Source organism: Branchiostoma belcheri, unplaced genomic scaffold (assembly GCF_001625305.1).
Source record: "Branchiostoma belcheri isolate BF01 breed outbred unplaced genomic scaffold, Haploidv18h27 scaffold64, whole genome shotgun sequence".
NCBI lineage: Eukaryota > Metazoa > Chordata > Leptocardii > Amphioxiformes > Branchiostomatidae > Branchiostoma > Branchiostoma belcheri.
This window is the reverse complement of record NW_017804287.1, coordinates 1,002,403-1,022,031: the sequence shown is the minus strand read 5'-3', so window position 1 is coordinate 1,022,031 and position 19,629 is coordinate 1,002,403. Positions and strand designations below refer to the sequence as shown.

General features: G+C 40.5%; 2 protein-coding genes across 3 annotated transcripts in view; one reads left to right on the top strand and one right to left on the bottom strand.

Moving 5' to 3' along the window:
• Positions 1–1,296: 1,296 nt before the first annotated feature.
• Positions 1,297–7,171, top strand: LOC109483400 (protein dimmed-like). 2 transcript variants are annotated; one of them, XM_019786408.1, is made up of 3 exons: positions 1,297–1,354; positions 5,026–5,198; positions 5,736–7,171. In XM_019786408.1, the coding sequence occupies exon 3, from the start codon at positions 5,748–5,750 to the stop codon at positions 6,333–6,335; it is 588 nt and encodes a 195-aa protein (XP_019641967.1). In that variant the 5' UTR covers positions 1,297–1,354; positions 5,026–5,198; positions 5,736–5,747; the 3' UTR covers positions 6,336–7,171. The 2 variants fall into 2 exon arrangements, with proteins under 2 accessions (XP_019641967.1, XP_019641968.1); XM_019786409.1 differs by lacking the exon at positions 1,297–1,354 and having other exon boundaries at positions 4,491–5,198.
• Positions 7,172–16,374: 9,203 nt separating this feature from the next.
• LOC109483409 (dynein heavy chain 3, axonemal-like) overlaps positions 16,375–19,629 on the bottom strand; it is a 48,495-nt gene continuing 45,240 nt past the window's right edge. The window contains exons 76-78 of the mRNA XM_019786420.1: positions 19,433–19,554; positions 18,434–18,523; positions 16,375–17,986 (exon numbers count right to left, since the gene is read on the bottom strand). Coding sequence (XP_019641979.1) covers positions 17,780–17,986; positions 18,434–18,523; positions 19,433–19,554 — 419 coding nt within the window. The 3' untranslated portion in view covers positions 16,375–17,779. The remainder of the gene's footprint in view (positions 17,987–18,433; positions 18,524–19,432; positions 19,555–19,629) is intronic.

Genomic DNA, 19,629 nt, shown 5'->3' with positions numbered 1-19,629 from the left:
TGCATCTCTACTGATGCCTGCGGTTGATTGATAGTCGAAAATTATTTCTACAGTTTTGTATCACACACACACGCGCGCGCACACACGGGGAGGGGGACAGAATAGTGACGTGGATTTTTCACCAGTCTTTGCAATGAGGCTTTGCATTATTCTTCACTTGCCACAGTTTTTATTGGTCAGTCCTTTACGACCTTCGGGACATTTTCTCACAGTCGTGCGAACTGTTATTGTTTGTTGGTTATTCGGTTAGACCACTTGGCCTTGACTTTGTAAATGACATCAGCACACACCCCTTCCACTACAATGTCCTTTTATTCGAAGGAGGAAAAATTATAGACACTAAATTCCAAGTTCTGTCACTATAGTTTCGCTGGCTTTTGTGAAAATAAAGCAGTTGGAAAGAAGGGGCGGCAGAAATTAAGTTCATTGTTTAGTTATTTTAAAGCTTAAGCTAATCAAGTAAGTACTGATACGAAGCGCCCTCTACCGTGGCATTGATGTACTGCAGTTTGCCATAATACGGGCGCGGCGGCCCCTATCGTATAACTTACGAACTACAGATGCAATTGCCATAACTGTTAACAGTGCTATGCATGATTGGTCAGCTTGTTTTTTCTGTGGGAACTAGGTCACACAATTATATCTACCTTCTCAGAAAGAGCTCACACTGCTTTCAAGTTGATTCAGTATATAGTAGACTAAATGAGAGAAAAGACTTATGTTTCATGCGTTATATATCCTAGTGGTCTTTAATCCTAACCTATAATTTTTATTATCAAGACAGAAACCAGGGCAATCTGAAGAAAAATGACTATATTCAGACCTTAGGCCACAGCAAGTAATTTTTATGGATGACATTAGCGCGCGCATTAATTTTTGCCTGATTTTGGAAAAAAAAAAGAATTTTTTTGCCTTCTGACAGTGGTCAACATGCCGAAAATGCGCAAAGATGTCTGTTGCCATGCAGGAAGGTGGATGGCAAATAACTATGAATAGAGGAAACAAGAAAAGACTCTGATTTAATGTTTTGTTTCTTACTTTGATGCAGTGATATGTGATTGTGGCTGTGTATACGTGATGTTCCCACTGAATCAAAACCATTTGTGCAATGATTGAGTCAAAATTTTAACTTGTAGGAACCTTGTTTTTTTCGGCCTGCCTTGTTGTTTTTTCGCCCGCTCGCATTAGATTTGCTGTCTGCGGAGGATGTCATCCATAAAATTTACTTGCTGTGGCCTTAATAAGAAACAGGTTTTGCCGGTGCGATCACCATGTACCATAAATTAATTTTAGACCACTCCGACATACTTCTTTTTGTGTCCCGTAGTGCTTTGAGCTCGATCCACACATGTTTGTGAGTATTGCAAAATTGGTGCATTTGTACACCATGTAGTGTCAGTAGTTTATCTCAGGTAAGTTAATGATTACTAGTAACTGTAATAATCATCTTGGACAAACATACAGTACAATAATTTTCTATATTTAGGAAGTGTTCCAAAAAGGTGTGTGTGCATGTGGTGGTGGTGATGGGGGGAGGGGTGTATGCCGAAAAGCGGCAGCGGCGTTGTCGCGAACAATCCTGTACTAAACAGAATTTCTGTCGAATCAAGTTCAGTGTCAATCGCAAAACAGTAATATAACTGGCAAATGAAGCGCAGAAAAATGGGTTTGACGTACATTATCAATAGGCATAGTTAATTTTTTACCTAATACATGTAGTTTCTTGTCTATGTTACGAAATAATTTAATCTCACCTAAAAAGGATTTGTAATAGCGTTACGTTATCTTACGTACTAAGCTACCTCCTTGCGTCATTATGACGTCAATACGTGTATTACAAACATATACAGAAAGTGTATGTGCACAACACAGTATAGTCGGGAGAGCATTCTCTACGGACCGGCTTAGGAGTGTTTAAACTAAAACCCCAGTCCCAGTGAGCAAATTGCTCCGACCTTTCTTTCTGTAACGTTAAGCCTAACTTTCCTGCCGAGTTTTCTTATGACTGAAACCGTCCCCGGAAAAATACTCCGGCTTGCACTAATGGGCCTGGGCGGGTAGGCAACACTCCAAGCACCGTAGAGATCCCCGCAAGCCTACGGTTGCTTGTCTACCAGGCTAAGGTATGGTATATAGGGTAAACATTTCCCGTATCTGTCTCGGTAAACATCCACGCCCCCCTCCCCACCACAAGTGTGCCGTACGCGTGTACGTGTGTAAACAACGTTATCAAGTAAACAACAGCTGCGAAGACGTGTTACGTGTTCCCACCCTCAACAGGTGCTCCAGCAACAGGTGTAAATCTAGCTGTTACTTCAAACACCCTCAAGGCACCTGCTATAATTGTTCTTTAAAAATGAGACTGTGAATTGTGAAGGTGAGCTATTCCCGCATATAGGTTTGATCAATGATTATGCATTGGCATAGTAGTCTAGGGCCAGGACGCCTCCATAAGGCCAGCTGAGCACGTACATTGTATAGCTTCAGAGTGTTTGCTCAGCCGTTCAAGTGTCTACAGAAATAGGCTATAGCAAATAACCAACGAAAACATCTATACGTGGCCGATTTGGGTTGGAAAGGAGGCAAGGAGGTAAATATAAATGAAAGGTCATTTTTCGTTGATCGTGTCAATGAATAAAGCATTGGATAGAATTTACCTTTTGAAAAAGGAAACAAAATGCACTTTGTGTACTCATCATCATTTGCATACTCAAGATGATGTTGAAGTTATGTTTTTTACACAGACCATGAAAGCATACGTCCGCACGAAGCCTGTATGTAAGCTGACGTATAGAGAGATCGTGAATCATATGATAAGTCCGTAATTTCACGCCATTACGGTGTACATTTCACGGCTTGTTGACTTTCACGCAGTGACTTACCGGGCATATGTAGGATTTCATCCAGGCTTTTGTGGAATACAAATTCGTCCATTTCTACATACATTTGTCAGAAATAGTGCACTATGTGGTCACTTGTAAAGTAATGACACATGACGTTCAAGTTGCGCATGCGCAGCTAAAACACCGAGAGGTCAAGGTCGGGTGACCTTGACGCCACGATGTTCGAGCTGCGCATGCACAGAAATTAAAGGACGCCTCCGCATGTAACCTCGGCAGAATGCACTGCGCCTGAGCAAAACCTTGTATCGTGCATAGAACGTCTCCTTTGAGGTTGTATTCGCGTATTTAAGGATAATTTCTCGTCTCTAGTTTAAAGATGTTGTGTCGGAAAAGATATCGTCTGCAACGGGCAAAATTCTGATGCAACGTTGACCAAACATCCAGCAACACCTTGCGAAAACCATAAAAATCCGGGTTTCGCGCAGGCGCAGTACGTTCTGCCGATGTGCTCCTCCTCATCCACAAGGTCATCCTCTGACGTCATCACATTATCTCTTTACAGACGCCCAAAGCAAGTTCAGGGAGGCTAAAGGACAAAAAATATATTCTGTTTGATATCGACATTTACTGACATTTCTTAGACATTTTTCTCATCATTTCACACTTGAGGCATTTAGAATAGCCCCCAAACAAGTTAGCTGCGTGAGGCGTCTATTTATTTTTGGGTACCACCCATAAATCGCATTTTCTGTCAGCGACATCGCATTCTTGCCTCACAGACATTAGTAACCTATGAGATAGAGTTAACTCAACTTACTACATTGAATTAAGAATGGCCAGAAAATTTACTTGGAAAATCCAGTTTTGTCGCCATGAAATTGCATTAGATGCCTTTAAATAGTCGACGCTTTTTGTTATATCTGCAAGCAAGCATCCCCCGTCCTTGGCGCCCTTTAAGGGACACCCTCTTTAAACCACGCTACGAGGCTGGGAGCGATGTCCGACGCGTGCGCGGAGGCGTGTTATTGTTCCAGTGCCATGGTAATCACTCTCACTTGGTTCTAAGAACTCAGCATGAGAGTGAAAGTGACCGCCCGCACGGCAAATTTGCATGCCCACCTGTTGATGCGGGTTGCAGCTACATTGTATAACGACGTGTATATTTGATGCACAAAATTTTCTGCTCTTGTGTTGTACATATTGTTTCATTGTAGCTGAGAAAGTGCACTGGTAAAACTCTCAGCAAAACACCCGGTTAGACAATGAAATAAAATAGATTTATACATTTGATATTTTGATGTATTATGATATCGTGATATTTGATGCTGAAGCTATAGACATCTATAAAGAACAAGTAATGCTAGACAAAATTTTATATCATACCTATCCAGCCATTCAATCACGAATAAAATCGTCTATTTAATTGCTTTCAAAACAAAAGCAAATTATGAAGCCTCTCATATTCTAATGTATGCTAAATTCAAATGACATAAAATTAATGCCCCCATCATTAACTATAATTAGGTCAACTACCCAACTACCTCTTCTAAAATAAAAGCGAATATTTATTCAAAACGTTACCCATCCATTTAATAGTTTCTCAATTAGACAAAATCGGAATTTATTGTAAATTTATGAATATACGAAGAATAACGTTCAAATTAGGGCAAAGTTGAAACCTGAGTTGACTGTTGCAAGATGCATGTAGCTAGCTAGTGGAGAAAATGATTTCAGACAGAGCGCTTAAGATAAAAGGGAGGAAGAGGATGCATTAGAATGCCCCGCGGCCTTCAGCAGACGCGTATTCCGCGGCGTGGTTACATGCGCCTCGGGGCCCTATTACACTTCCCACGGCCGCTAATGACTTCCGGGTTCACCTTTCTGAAAACGCACCGTTGAGTGGTCTAGTACGTGACACTCTGCGTGCAACGACTGGAAACCTTAACGTTAAGTGACAACGTGCAGTAGTATCAGGATGAATCGCCCGCCTCCCTTTTTAATAAAACATAGAATATCCGTTTTTGATCTTTAATATTTCACCTGTGTTGGTTCTTATACCCTCCCCCACCCTGCAAATTTTCCGCACACACACACCTACTTTGATAAAAAAGACTCCCGCTAATTGGATGGTGTATCTTTTCCGGTCCGCTTCTGACGTCACCTGGCGGCTGACCAATGGTAGCGCGTGACTAGGGTGGATGAGAGACAGAGCGCAACAGGCCCGCAGGTGTGCGTGTAGGAGCCGTGTGGAAACACTTCGGCGAGAGAGAAGCGAGTAAAAAACGCCCCGCTACAACCGCTTAGCTAGCAGAGACCGCACCAAGACTCATCTTACGAGGAGGAAAAAGCTTTCAGGTATGGAGTTTCTGTCGTGTTTTTGCAAAAACAGATGAGGTAAATTGTCCCGGTACGGTTGTTTGTATGTAAGGACCGTAGTCAAGCCAGTGGGTGTATAGACGCACGACTCGCTTAATACTCTGTGGATTTCGTTTATTCATCCGGTGGAAGCGTTGTTACGTCAAACGCAGACGACGTTTCCATCACATGTCAAACTCTAAGGCCCGTTGCCATGCCAACGCTCGACTAAAGTGCGTAAATGGAAGGTACGTTCCCCGGCATTTGCGTCAATGTATTTTAATAGCGAAATACAGTATGAATCGGCGAGGGTTTTAACCCAGCCTAGGAGATGGGTTTCCTACGTCAATCTAGCGAGAGAACCTTCTAAATACAGCAGATCAGACGGTAAAGCTAATTTTCCATCCCGCCCTGGAGGAACTAGACGGCGAGAGCTCGGGCTGTAGGTTTGACGCAATCCTTTTGCTGTCCCCTTGTCGCAAATGTACAAAGACAAAAAGACGTTTCTTATACGCCCTAAACTGTCCATTTTCGCAGGTGGTTTGTGAGATGGTGGGGACGAACATGTGTGCGAAGATGAACAGTAGTACTAGTTGGACTGCGGAGCTCGCCGAGAGCGCCCTGCGCGCCACCGACTACCAGTTGCGCCCATCCCGCGGGAGCAAGCGGCCACTCCTCGACAATTTCTCCAGCCACAGTGACGAAGAGGACGGGGACGACATATCGGGGCTCCCTCCGAGAGGATCGGTTAGCTCGCCTTCCATCTCCAGCACCGATGAGGCTCAACCGAAGGAGAAGAAAGCGCGCGGCGGCGCCAAGAAGACAAGCCCCCGGCGTCGCCGGGCGGCCCTCAGTGCCAGAGAACGGAATTTGCGTCGCTTGGAGAGTAACGAGAGAGAAAGGCAGCGCATGCATTCCATTAACGACGCCTTCCAAGGGTTGCGGGACGTCATTCCACACGTCAACGCCGACAGAAAACTTTCCAAGATAGAAACTCTCACCCTGGCGCAGAACTACATTGTGGCGCTCACCGGGATCGTCTGCAAGCTCCAGACGCAGATCCAAGGCGACCCGAAGGACGACACCGACTCCACCCCCCTCCCCCTTCCTCCGACCCTACCAACCTTCCTGGACTGAACCCACGACTAGCTCTATAGATCAAAAGCGCTATATATAAAACGGATGTATACCTTGGAATTTCTATCTGGGTGTCTGCCAAAAGAATGGCGGCCATACTACAAAGATTTATTTTCATACTGATTATTTTCATACGCTCCCTGCCACCTTAAGCGTAGTGTACACTACTGGCATATTCCAACGGCCAGTCCGAACTTCCAAATAGAGAGAAAGATATAGGAGTTTATAAAGGATTATTGAAATCTAATCCAAGAAAAAAGGGACCAAAAAGTAGGTGTAAAATGACAAAGAGAGTGAGAAAAAAATAGAGTATTTTGAAACGTAGCACCTTCCGGAAAAAGATCCTCGAATACAAACAAATGTTTTTCTTTTTTTTTGTGTAGTGTAAGATAGATTTCATATGTAGGCGTAGCTTTTTATGGTAGTTATTGTGATGTTAATAGCAGTGCAATTATATATTCTACGTCCGTCTGATTGTACGAAAAGAGGCTGGTAGGAAATAGCCCGGTAAACTAATTTTGACGAGACGGAGAGTCATTAGGGACACCTAATGAGTTACTCAGTACGCTCTGATATATGCAGGTAATGTATAAGCATACCTACCTATGCTAACAGGTCATAAGTCCATGCATATGTCGTATAATTCTGGTCCAAAACTATATTCACTCTATGCCCCGAATATGTGTATAAATATATATAGAATATAGATATATATCTCCAAGACATTTGTGATAAATGCTGCAATTTTGCTGGCGTACATTTGTACACTCTATGACGAAATGTAAAGCTAGTTTTGTCTGCATAGTGTTATTTCTTGCTCTACGATTAAAGGAGAAAGAAAGCTTCTAAACACTGTATCTGTTGTGTGATTTTGGATTTAGAAATGCCCTTACTAGTTAAAATCGCTGGTGGATTGAAAAATGGAAAACAGACACTGCCTTGAATTGTTTTGAATTTTTATCAGCCTTTTTCTCCGTAAAATCACATTTTCATGTATATATGTCAAACGACGTATACCCTATGATTACACTTAAGTAAGGCTAATATTGTTTACCATATCATAAGAACCCGCATATTACGTGTGGGCTTTTTGCGCCGATATCTAATGCCTCCTAAGTAGAGAGGTTTTAAGAAGAGGCAGTTCTGACGTTGTGAGTGGTTCTCGCTATCCGCCAGGTTATATAAGATTATTTTCGCCGACAGTCAAGGACAAGTTGTTTTCTTTCGAACCCTAAAAGGTCATTAACCTGTTTTCGATTCCAACCACGTATGTACGTATATGAAAAATTATCGCCTAGGTGTAAGGAATATCGAGTTAGTGTAATTAAAACAATTTTTACTCTCCGTTATACGTAAACAGTTACCAATAGACGTACATGTAAAGCGCTTCCATAATCTAGTTAATTATCTGACCAATAAGGTGGTTTGTAATAAAGTCGGTAGGATTTTTCGTACGTCATAGACGTCAGTCATTATTAGTAACCTAAGAGATACAGAGAAAAAGGCAACCTTAAGAGAAATGCTTTCAAGAATATGAAGCGAATATGTCTTTCATCCGACCAATATGAGCTGATGTACCATTTTCATTTGAGATTCAGAGGGAGAAAAGGAGAATTTTATTGATTCAGAAATTTCAAAGACGTCCGTTGAAAATATGTCCTGCGGGGACGGTGTAATTCATGCGTCATAGCTCGGGTGTGTCAATCTATTTCAAATTTCCCTACCGTTTCTATTCATCTAAACGCTATCATTTAATTCAATCCTGTAGGAGTTTTGAGTCTCTTTCTTTGATAAAATGATCAATTCAAGATTGCCAGATCGTACAAAATTACAAGATGTTTTTCTAACCATGAAAGTGTTCTACAGCGATCATTTCAAAGTTATAACGCTATATAGCCTACTTTCTTCGCTACCCACGTATGACTGTTGATGCATTTTCGGCTCCAATGTTTATATGACTGAACATTGAGGTATAAGGGTCAGGGAACAAACCACCTGGCCCGGCTGTTTTTAGCGGTCCTTATCAGGCGTGCAGCTCTCTGGATGTGTGCACAGCAATTGTAGCGGCCCGGCAGTTATCCGGACCCAGGCTGGAGACTGAACTATTCGCGCGTGTCCTGCCAACCGCAACCTTGGACAACACGGAGTCAATCTCTTCAAACTGGCAGCTGTCAGTGTAGTACTCCCGGGGGAAGGGGGTTAGCCACAAGTCGTTTCCGAAAAGCGCATAATTGAACCATTGAGCTAGAAAATACATTGAACACTGGGCGCCGCAACCTTGGACAACACGGTGTCAACCTCTTCAAATGGGCAGCTATCAGTGTAGTACCCTTGGGGGAAAGGGGTATGTCTACATAAAAAAAAAAACAGCTACAAGTCGTTTCCGAAAAGCCCGTGATTGAACACAGGGCGCTGCAACTTTGGACAACATGGCGACACCAGTAAGCCTTTTCAAACGGGAAGCTATCAGTGTAGTGCCAGGGGTGCGGGGGCGAAATGGTTTGTCTTAGTAGTCTTCAAAACCCCAGCTACAAGCGTTTCCAAAAACCAGAATTTGAACTTTGGACGTCGCAACCTTGGACCACACGGGTATGATCAGCAAGGTCTTCAAATGGGTATGTATCAGTTTCATGCCTCAAGCGGGAGTCGAGGGCGTTTGTGTCGTCTCCAAAAACCCTTGCCCCAGTTTTTCCAAGCTCCCAATTTGACAACAATAATGTACCCATTATAATTTATGCTGTTGTCTACAGATAACTAGTTTATATGAGCGCTAGAGAGAGAAAACAGATGGCAATAAATCCTAATTAGAACAAATGAACGTAGGGGTATAGATGAACTAATATCATATTGTCATCGTTCTAATTATATTGCAGTGTCTCTATTCTTTTACTTTTGATTCGCCTCTAGCTAGGCAAGAACTTACAATAAACATTATCATAAAGTAAGACAGAGAGAGTGCGACGCTGCTGTATTATTACATACATGGCCCCAAAATATGTGAAGTTATATATATATATATATATAAATATACATATAAAAATAAGTATGTAAATATATAAATATATGAATAAATACATTTACCAACGTATACGTTGTAATGAACTTTGCTGAGATATTCTTAACGATAAAAACAATCTCATAGTTTGTAATCTTTAGAATTTTGGGTCAGTGCGAAGTCTTGTATAGTAAATTGGCCGGTGAACTAGTTTTGTGCAGACGGCCCTAAGCTTAGTCTGATACCGTAATGCATAAGCTAATGCTGTTAAAGTTTAACTGAAGTCGCCCTACATTCACAATTACTGTAAACGCTCTATTCCGATGTACAGCGTTTTGTTATTATTGACTACCAAACAGAAGCTGCGGCGTAAAAGCCATCAAACTTAAACGTGAAGTGTGAGACATAAAAAAGAAGAAATTGACAATCATATTTGACTGGCATTATATGTACACCGTACGCCGTAGGCTTGTCTGGGTGTGATTCGTGTTTGCATTGCGCAGTTGAGTGATACAATTGGGGTTACAACCACAGATTGACCGTTAGGTCAAGCTGGCAGAAAATACGTCTGACTATCTCTTTGGTTGTGCCGATAAATTCAATCTAAATACATTCCGGAGGTTTGAAATCTCATAATTCTTTTTTTATCTCTCTCTCTCTGTATAAGTTACAGTCTCTCTTTTTCTTATCTCTCCCTGTATATATTGCTGTTGAAATTACAATACAACAAAACAAAACAACACAACACAAAATAGATAAAAAATAAATAAAACATCTATTGTCGTCGAATCCTTGCTAACGAAGGTTTGTTGCCATGCTTGCGATGTCTTGCCTTCTTCCCCCTTACCCTCCCTCTGGGATCATTAGCGGTCAGTCCCTTAAGAGCGGATGCAACCCTGACCCATACTAATTCCCAGAATCAATGCTTAATTGTGCAACTGGCTATTATCTTGTCGATTCAAGCCCACATCTACGAGTGACCTGAGTGCATATTCATTAATAGCCGGGGCATGAGCATGCAAGAAATTGTGCACGTGTCAAGAGAAACCCAAAGGGGTCCGTGCGTGTGGTGAATCTTCAACTGGCCATATTTTACAGAATGCCGGTATTCACTGAGAGACATATCGATACACTGTCGCGTTCGCACTCTTTTCTGGAAAGAAAAGAGATATAGGTATTGCTTTCTTAACTAAGGATCTGGTCACACACGATTGCAAATCAAACTACTGAGGCATTTTTGGGATAGTCATACGTATATTGTTTTGTTTTTTTCAGTAGTCTCCTTGGGATAAAGGATGTCTTAGAGCCAAGTCGGCGGTTGGTTCTGTCACAGCCCGCTTGAAAACACTGCGAAATCAACATCTTGCGGCGACCTCCGCCGTAACGAAACAATGTGTGAATACCGTAAAGGCGAAGCAATGAAAGATGAAATACATGCCATTTTAAAAGAAGAAAGCTATTCAAAGAGGTCTTCGAAATTTTCCAAAGCTTTGGACGCCAATCTACAACAACAACGACAAAACTGTCGTCTTTCTTTGATACGACAGAAATTTTGTGTTAGGTAGCAACACAACATAAGCATGATACGGCAGGTTCACAGGTGAGTTGGGTCGGACGATATCCTTATCTTAAGAAAAGTCGTGAAATTGTCGTTAATACAGCCTATAGTTACCGCTAGTGTGTTTTGTGATATGTTTCAAGCGCAGAAATGGGGTTAAAAAGACACGTGCACAATCCAGGTATCTATTTAAAAAACTCAAGACGTTGGATAATTTACCTTCCATTTCTTGAAAGTTGAATCAAAGTGTGTGTGTGTGTGTGTGTGTGTGTGTGTGTGTGTGTGTGTGTGTGTGTGTGTGTGTGTGTGTGTTTGGCTAGAAGCAAAACGTTACTGTATAATTGAAGCTAGGTGACTATGTAGGCGGTACCCTGCGTACACGCGTCCGGTCCTTTGGAAAATCATCCACTCGGAGCCGGTGCTCCGTGGAAGGAGGTGGGCGGGCCGTGTCAATAGGATGGCGGTGGAAGATAGGACCTCGTGCCGCGCGTGGGAGGCAATGAAGGACGTTTCATTACAGGAGACATGTCACGAGCGGGATCTGGGATTAAAGATGTGGGATATACGGCACGTAGTCACAAGTCAGGTCTTGTGATACACGGATGTCTCTCAGTTTCAGACGTCACAGAAATTTCGGGTTAGAAAGGAGAACTGTTAGAGACGTCGCACCGCACGGTTTTACGACTATCACGGAAATTGGATGGCATTGTTATCTTTAAAAAGTCGTGAATGTGACGTACGGAAAATTTAGCTTGTAAACTCTGTAAGATGTCAGTTTCAAAGGCGTTTCAAAGAAGTTTGGGGATAGGGAGCGACACTATCACAAACATGGTACGACAGGTTCACGATTGGATGGCATTCTTATTGTGATTGTGTCGTAAATACAGCAGGTAGTCACCGCTAATGTGTTCTGTAAGATGTTTCAGGCGCAGAAATTTTGGGGTTAGAAATATGCGTTCACAAACGCCATACAACAAGTTTACAACAGTACTAGTATGTTGGATGACATTCTTATCGTAAAAAAAGTTGAAAGTGCGGCGCACAAAATTCAACTGTCTTGTAACAGAAAATGTTGTCCTACATGATCCTCAAGCTAGTTCATAGCCTCGGTTGGTTATCATCCTACGATTCCCCCAGATCGTATGTGCCTAGTATTACTTTGTTTCAACAAGGATTTTGAAAGCTGTATTTGCAAAGGTGATTTTTGCTGTCGTGTCTATATTTACTAATGACAAAAAACGTTTCGTACTTTCTTTTTACATGTACCATGTAGGTACTTTTGTTTGACATTAATCAAGGAAAAAGGAGATTCAACATTTTGCCCACCATACGCATCAGAAATGAAGTGCCCCCGACATAAACCTGTGTGGTTTTCAGGTCATGCCACCCTGCTATTACAGGTCTATTTGTGCTCCTGCAGTCAATCCTACATTTTAATTGATACTCGAAGACGTGAAGTGGGTGCTAATCCAACATTACGATGCTGTTGCCAAGGATCGTCCTCTGCGATCTGACTGCAATAAATTCTCAGTACAGTTTCGGGGTGTGACTCGCAAACTGAAAACGATTTTAGGGTGGAGAAATGTTTCCGCGCAATCGTTCGTGTGCATCTTTTATTTATTATTTACTTATCTATTTTTATTTATGATTCAAAAAGAGAGAAGAAACAGTGATTTACAGTAGATGTAGCATATAGTGTTGGTTTAATACACATATATAGACTTTTAGTATTTAGCGTTATTTATAATTTAGAGTGTAGCATTTCAGTGTTCTATACTCCATGTTTTATATCATTTAGACAACATTTGATCACATGTGCCGTCAGCCCATCTGTGCAGGAATATGCAATAACGATAACATTATTATTCTATCTATTTATGGCATAGATTTAGATGCGTATATTTAATCTCCGCCATGCTCTTGTTAAAACTATGATATACGGAAAAGTAACCGTAGGCTATATAGCTTATGTATATCATTTTGAAGAATAGTCGTCATCAGTTTGGGATTTAAAACCGTTAAATATTTCAAATCTGCTTACGATGAAAGGTCAATCTTTATTAAAGACTTGCAATTTAGAATCTATCCCGTATGTGCATCCGATAGTCTACAGTAGATTTTTGATCGATCGTAATAATAAGCCGAAATTAAAGCATCAGAACAAGTACTACTGTAACTATTTGATGACTAAACAGATGCGTCCCGCATTTTATATATGCGTCTTCGGGTAACCCTTTACTGAGAGTCCCTCAGCGGATAATTAATAGCAAGACTGTTGTCCACAAGGATTGAGGGGCTTGACCACTGCATAAACGATTTTCATTGGATCATGTATAAACTTGTAACGTGAGTTAGAAGTTAGAAGATATGATCAAGAATGTTGACAGTGAATAGAAGATTATCTAAAAACTTCAAAACAGGCTAAAATATTCAAGTTGCAATTGACTCAAAGGCAGTGAAAGCTAGCGAAACAAGTAGCTAAGTAGCTATATATTCTGAGTTACGCATTTGGTACATATAATGAATATATCGTCATCACATATTCCTGCCCAAATGGGCTACATGCACATCGTGGTCTAGAGGATATAAAACATGTAGTATTGAATACTGAAACGCTACATTATCATAATGCTAAGTGCTAAAATTGTATATTACAACTGTTACAACACTACTAGTATACATTTTTTCATCATCTACTATTTATCGACGTTTCTTCTCTCTTTCTAAAACACCTAGAAACATAATTTTATAATTTGTCTACTGTACATTCATTCCTGCATGACATCAAGTATTTGAAAGTGTCCTCTTTTGACATTTAATTGTAAAGTTTCGAATAGCGCTTGGGGTTCATCTTCATATAATATACAGTCAAGTAATGATTACAGAATATAATGTAATACTATATACGTGACAACGACAACCTTCCTTACCAATGAAGTAGTACACATTTTCATATCTCTATTTGAAGTGCATGCATAAAGCCAATTTCAAAGCTTATGCTCAAAAAGTCAAGATATTTCCAATGAGATTATAGGGTTTGTAGCCTCCTTGATATTTCCTAGAACTCCTTTTACATTTTCAAAGTTCTATAGGTTAGTTCCCGCTAGTAGAGACCAGTGTTTGATAGAGGATGTTGTGTTCTCTTTACTTCCTGCTATGCTTTTAATAAGGTCGTCAAATTTGCCCTGCTGTTGAGAAGCGACGCGCTGACTCTGTTGTGATGCGGCATGGCGGAAAGGTCGAGTGGCGCCGGCTCTCATTACAGGGGAACCGGGAGGAACAGGCGGGGTGGGCGGCGACAAGTGGGCTACATGTTCGGCGTACCGCAGTTTGTAAAAGCTGGCAGGACTTCCTTCATCCCAAGGGAGGGGAGTAGTGTTTTGTGGGTTGTGTGTTTGTGTGTGTGTGTGTGTGTGTGTGTGTGTGTGTGTGTGTGTGTGTGTGTGTGTGTGTGTGTGTGTGTGTGTGTGTGTGTGTGTGTGTGTGTGTGTGTGTGTGCGCGCCCGCGCGCGCGTGTGTGTGTGTGTGCGTGCGTGCGTGCGTGTGTTCGTGCGTGTGCGCGCGCGTGTGTGTACTAGTTGTATGTGTGCCCGTGTTTGTTAGTGACACTGTGTATTTGTATATATGTGGGAGTGTACGTGTGTATGCGTGTGTTATTGTATTTTTAATATGTGTTTATGTGCGTTTGTGTACGATCATTGTCTGTGTACGTGTGCATGTGTGCAGGCGTGTGTTATTGTATGTGTGTGTGATGGCAAAGCAGTATGGTTAAGGGATTGAAGCACGCCTCTCAAAACAGGTGTACATGTATAATCAACTCTTCAAAAGTTGAATCCAAGGCCAAACCGCAATATAAACACACCTCTGTATCCTCGCAAACACACTGTACATCTCTCCCAGGTCTATCCAGATGTTGTTTTGATCTAATTTGAAATCTGGTTCAGACGTCCATTAGTGTGATAGGTTCTCCTGTTTACAAGGTATGAACATCCAACACCCTGGTCATTCAACATAATGTGCTGTCAATTTCGTCTTGTAATGAATTTATTTGACAATAAATGATTCTCGTACACCATTGCATAATTCTGTACTAAAACAAGAATCTAAACATTTAAATCTATATCTGAGAGGAGTATTTTACAACAGCTATACGTATGTATACAGTCATGTTTTCTGTATTCTGAGTGCCAGCAATGTTTTTAGGTCCCACCTGAGACGACAATCTCTGAGCAACGTACAGCGATTAGCGACTAGAATTGGAATTTCTGTGATCCTTGATTCTATGATTGGAATATGATGCACGATACAGAAGTATGATTAAGATATATGTATATGATAGTAGTAGATTAAAAAAAAATCAAAATTCAAACGACAAAACACTAAAAAAAAACACTAGTCTGTGAAATTCAAATTCAATCTGTCAAATCTGATTTTGGTCGCTCATTTTTCGCAGCCTCTCACGTGATCACGAGTGTAAAGAGGCTGTACAGCTAGTAGGATTTACATCCAGCCAGCGCTGTAGATGATAACACGTTATACAACGCACAGTTATTTTCAGCAGGGTAAGTGGGATTTTGGATGTAAAAGCCAGCTATAAAAGAAAGATCAAGGTTGGCGCCCATCAGACTTAAGAATATCTGGGTCAGGGATAGCTCTAATATCACTAATATTCAGGAGAATATCAGAAATTCGTCTTTAAACAACAGCCTCAAGGGCCAGTCTTTTGAAATTTCTAGTTCCGGACAAGTTACTAGTACATGGGACAAATGATTGATCTGCGATCTCATTAAAACCACTGGAACAGGAGGCATCCTATTACTCTGTGTGTTCTGTTAGTTTAAAATCCACACCGTCGTTTTTATGTAACACAATCAGGTGTCTAGACCACCATATGTCGTGGGGGTCGTGTTTCCTCTTCGGATTGGGAAAATCAGTCTAAGGGATTGGCCAGGAAGATTTGCAAGGGAAGTCGTAGTACGTACTTTAACGTCTTTGGTAGAGAAAAGTCCTACGTGCTTTAGTCCTTTTTTGTCTATTTGCTAGTCAAAATAATTTTATTTCTTTTGTGTCTATTTGCTAGTCAAAATAAAGCAAAAACAAGCGATTTTAGAGACTTCACCTTCACCCCATTTCCAGTGTCTGACCTTTTGACCTCATGTCATTCTGCCTGGTAATCTTTCCACCCATGTGTTGGGGAAACAGACACACAAACCCACAGCTCAGCCACCCAAATCAATATTTCTGTACCCAGAATAAAAACACATTTTATCGTCACTCGCAGATGAATATGAGCACACGAAACCCAACATTTAACCAATCCAGCACTCTTTAATACCAGTATTGTATGGTTCCAAAATCAAAGATTTTACAACAAACCCGATAACACACACAAAAGACAAGTGGTTTTACATGGTAGGAAATTTCAGAATTGCAGATGGAATGAAATTATGGTAGTGTAATAAAGCTTCTGGTGCAAGTGTTTTGTAACTACTTCAACTAGTACTTCCTTCTTTTGATATCACTCAAGCTACAAGGAAATGTCAAAACCGTTCAAATCATGCCACCCGCTGTTCAGTAGTAACAATATGAAGTGTTACGAACACACATGTACACGTTCAGTGAATTATTAACTAGCTAGAGTCTCGTTCTGTTTCTTACAATCATTTACAGATAAAAATAGATGGAAGCATCCACATCTATAATTCAATAAGGACGGACAGAACATCATCCTATAATACAATATAGAAATATAGAGTTGATCTAAGGTACATACCTTAATAGAATTCTACATCTTTTTGTTTAAGATTGTAAATTTTACATTCAGTGGTCTTGACTTTAGAGTATAGGTTAAATACATATCATAGAATTTTGAGTACATTCTATAATAGAGAAATGAATAGATACTCCATATGAATCTATACAGAAAGTCATTTGGTGACTTTGTGAGTGCAACAAGGGTACAGTCTACATAGTGGACTTACTAGCTATAGCAGCATTATAGGTGGCCACATGGTTTTTGTGAAACCTTGAAAAAAAACTTGTTTGTGATCCACCTCTAAATTTGCTGTATGGCTTAAGGGGTTTCAGGGATAACATTGAGAAATACTAGTATAGTCAAAGAAATCTAGTCAATCTTATGAGAAAGATTCCAAAATCATACCAAACTCATACATGGTCATTATTTTACATACTGCAGTCTAGGTATATGATGTGCACTGCAAAATCATATGAAAGTTGTGTCAATGTTTTGAGATTTAGAAATGTATCTAAAAAGTGTAAAAATCTGCAAACAGTTGATGCTGTACAATTAACGCACTGCAGTTTCAGTTCCCATATATATTATATACACACATATTAGCTACTTTTAAAATCTCAGTATTCAAATTTTTTCTTCAACACAACTCACTCTGTTCTTGATGAATTATAATAGAGATAGTCAGAGTAAGTAGTATAGTGGGGAGATAAAGGAACATGTTTTGTAGGTCACATTTACAGCACACACTCTGGCAAATCTTTATTGGACCTCATTGAAAGCCTGTATAAATCTATATGGCAACAGGGCTTGCAAATATGACAGAGTCTATCCAAAGCAGAATAAATCCAAAAACATCATTTTTCAGTTACTATAGATAAACCAACATTCAATAAGACCAAATTATTCCCATATACACAAATAAAGACACTGATAAACATCAAGATACTGCATTCTGCAATTTGTTTTGCGCTCAAAAATTGACTTGTTGACAAAAGTTGGTTGTAACCATCATCTTCCGTATTCCAACATATACAAAGTTAACACAAACAAAAAGGCGCAATTTGACTACAACATAATATGTACATTCAAAAATGGACGGTAACTGGTTTCAGTCTGTTTGCTGGACAGTCTGGTGTCTAGTCGTCCAGCTGACAGAGCATGGCCACACCGCGGTTAATCCAGTGGCTCTGCGGCCGGTCAGACGGGATCTCCATGTACAGCACAAAGTTGGTGGAGTGACCGGTGGTGGACAGCGTCCCGCGCCGGGCACTGGTCTTGTACACCGGACACGTGTAGCTTTTCTTCTTCTTGAACTTCTTAGTCTCACCAGGCTGCAGCCAGATCTGTGGTGCTCGGAGTTAAGGATCTTATTAATAATAAACAGTACTAACAGATTCTGAAGTCTGTTAATGGTAGTACAAGTATACACATTACATTAAATGCCTTGGTTATTGAGATTCTGAATAAAGTGTGAGGCCATAGGCAAAACCCCAAAATTTAGTACATTTCATAATATGTGGCCTAAGGGCTAGAACCTAAGACCTACATGTAGAAGCTGCTTTGATCTGTCAGAAATGTACTTAGCTTAGATGCATGATCTAATAGGCCATTGAATTTCAAAGATTCAATGATTTAAATGAGTACGAGCAGTAACTTAAAGATGTTCTGTTTTGTGCTCAAAAAATATGTCAGTCAGGGGATTACTCATTGTCACACTTAATATTGACGTCACATTCTACTTCAAAGGTATCAGAAGAAAAATTCAATTTGAAATGCTCTGAAAAGGATACGACCGGTACAGTGTCGAATAAGATCTTGGGGTAGGACTCTCCGATCACCATCTTCTCTCTGTCCCAACGAGCGCCTTCCATGAACAACCCCTGCAAAAACAAATTAAGATATGACAGATATTTAATAAGAGTGACACTGAATAATACCATTGATCTTAATGACTTGTAATATATTTCCTAATATATATGCATTACTAATAGTATTACATAACAGCAATTAATGAACAAACAAAGGCTCAAACAAACAAACGGTGAATACGTGTAAATGTCATTTTCCGGCATCTGAACATATTATCTAACACTTACTACAAGACGCCATCAGCAGACTTGCATGAATACACTAGTGGCAGTTACATTTTAATGTTTATTTCCAGGAACATACATGTAGTTGCAAATGACAACAACAAATCAGAAATTTGAGACTTTTTGGAGGTTTTTATGAATACTGGAACTGTGAAGGGGATTGTACATGTGTTATGTAATCTAATTGTGTATTACATGTACATCACCTGAATTCCAAATCAGCTCCCATCACTCACCATGCAACTGATGCAATTACTATGATATGACAGAGAGACAAGCCCACTACTCCGCCACCCAAAATAATACTGTAACAATATCATGATCATACTTCCGTATCCAGAGCAGGGCTCTAGCCAGCACCCATTTTTCCATGTGACAGAAAAATTTTAAAACCAATCTGTCAACCTTGATGGACACAATTGAGAAAAATCTGGAGAAAAAATCTAAAAACAGCCAAAGGACCACCAACAACCACTCTCAACCCCATGATTTGCCTCTCAAAATGTAGGAAATTGCATCTTTGAAGGCTTGAAAATCCAGAATCTTCTTCCAGAACCCCCTAGATTGTGAGCACTCTCCCCCCCAGGTCTGATCATGAACCTGGGCTGAGAGGAAAAAAAAATTGAGCTGGCTAGAGCCCAGATCTAGAGCTAACCAGTTGAGAAAAGTGAAGATTATTAGTTGTTAGACCCTGACCTTGATGTAAGCCCCGTCTTCTGGTTTTGACTCCATCTCACTCTCCGACTTCGTGACTTCAAACTCGAAGCCCAGCTGATCGATGGGGATGGTGTACTTCCTCGCATAGTTCTGGGACACGCCTAGTGAAGAAAAATGTATACAACATACTATGTATTAAAAAACTTTCTATTCAGAGTGTGAAAATCATAGTTACT

Coding starts and splice junctions, on each gene's coding strand:
- LOC109483400 (XM_019786408.1), top strand. CDS start 5,748: ATGGTGGGGACGAACATGTGTGCGAAGATGAACAGTAGTACTAGTTGG.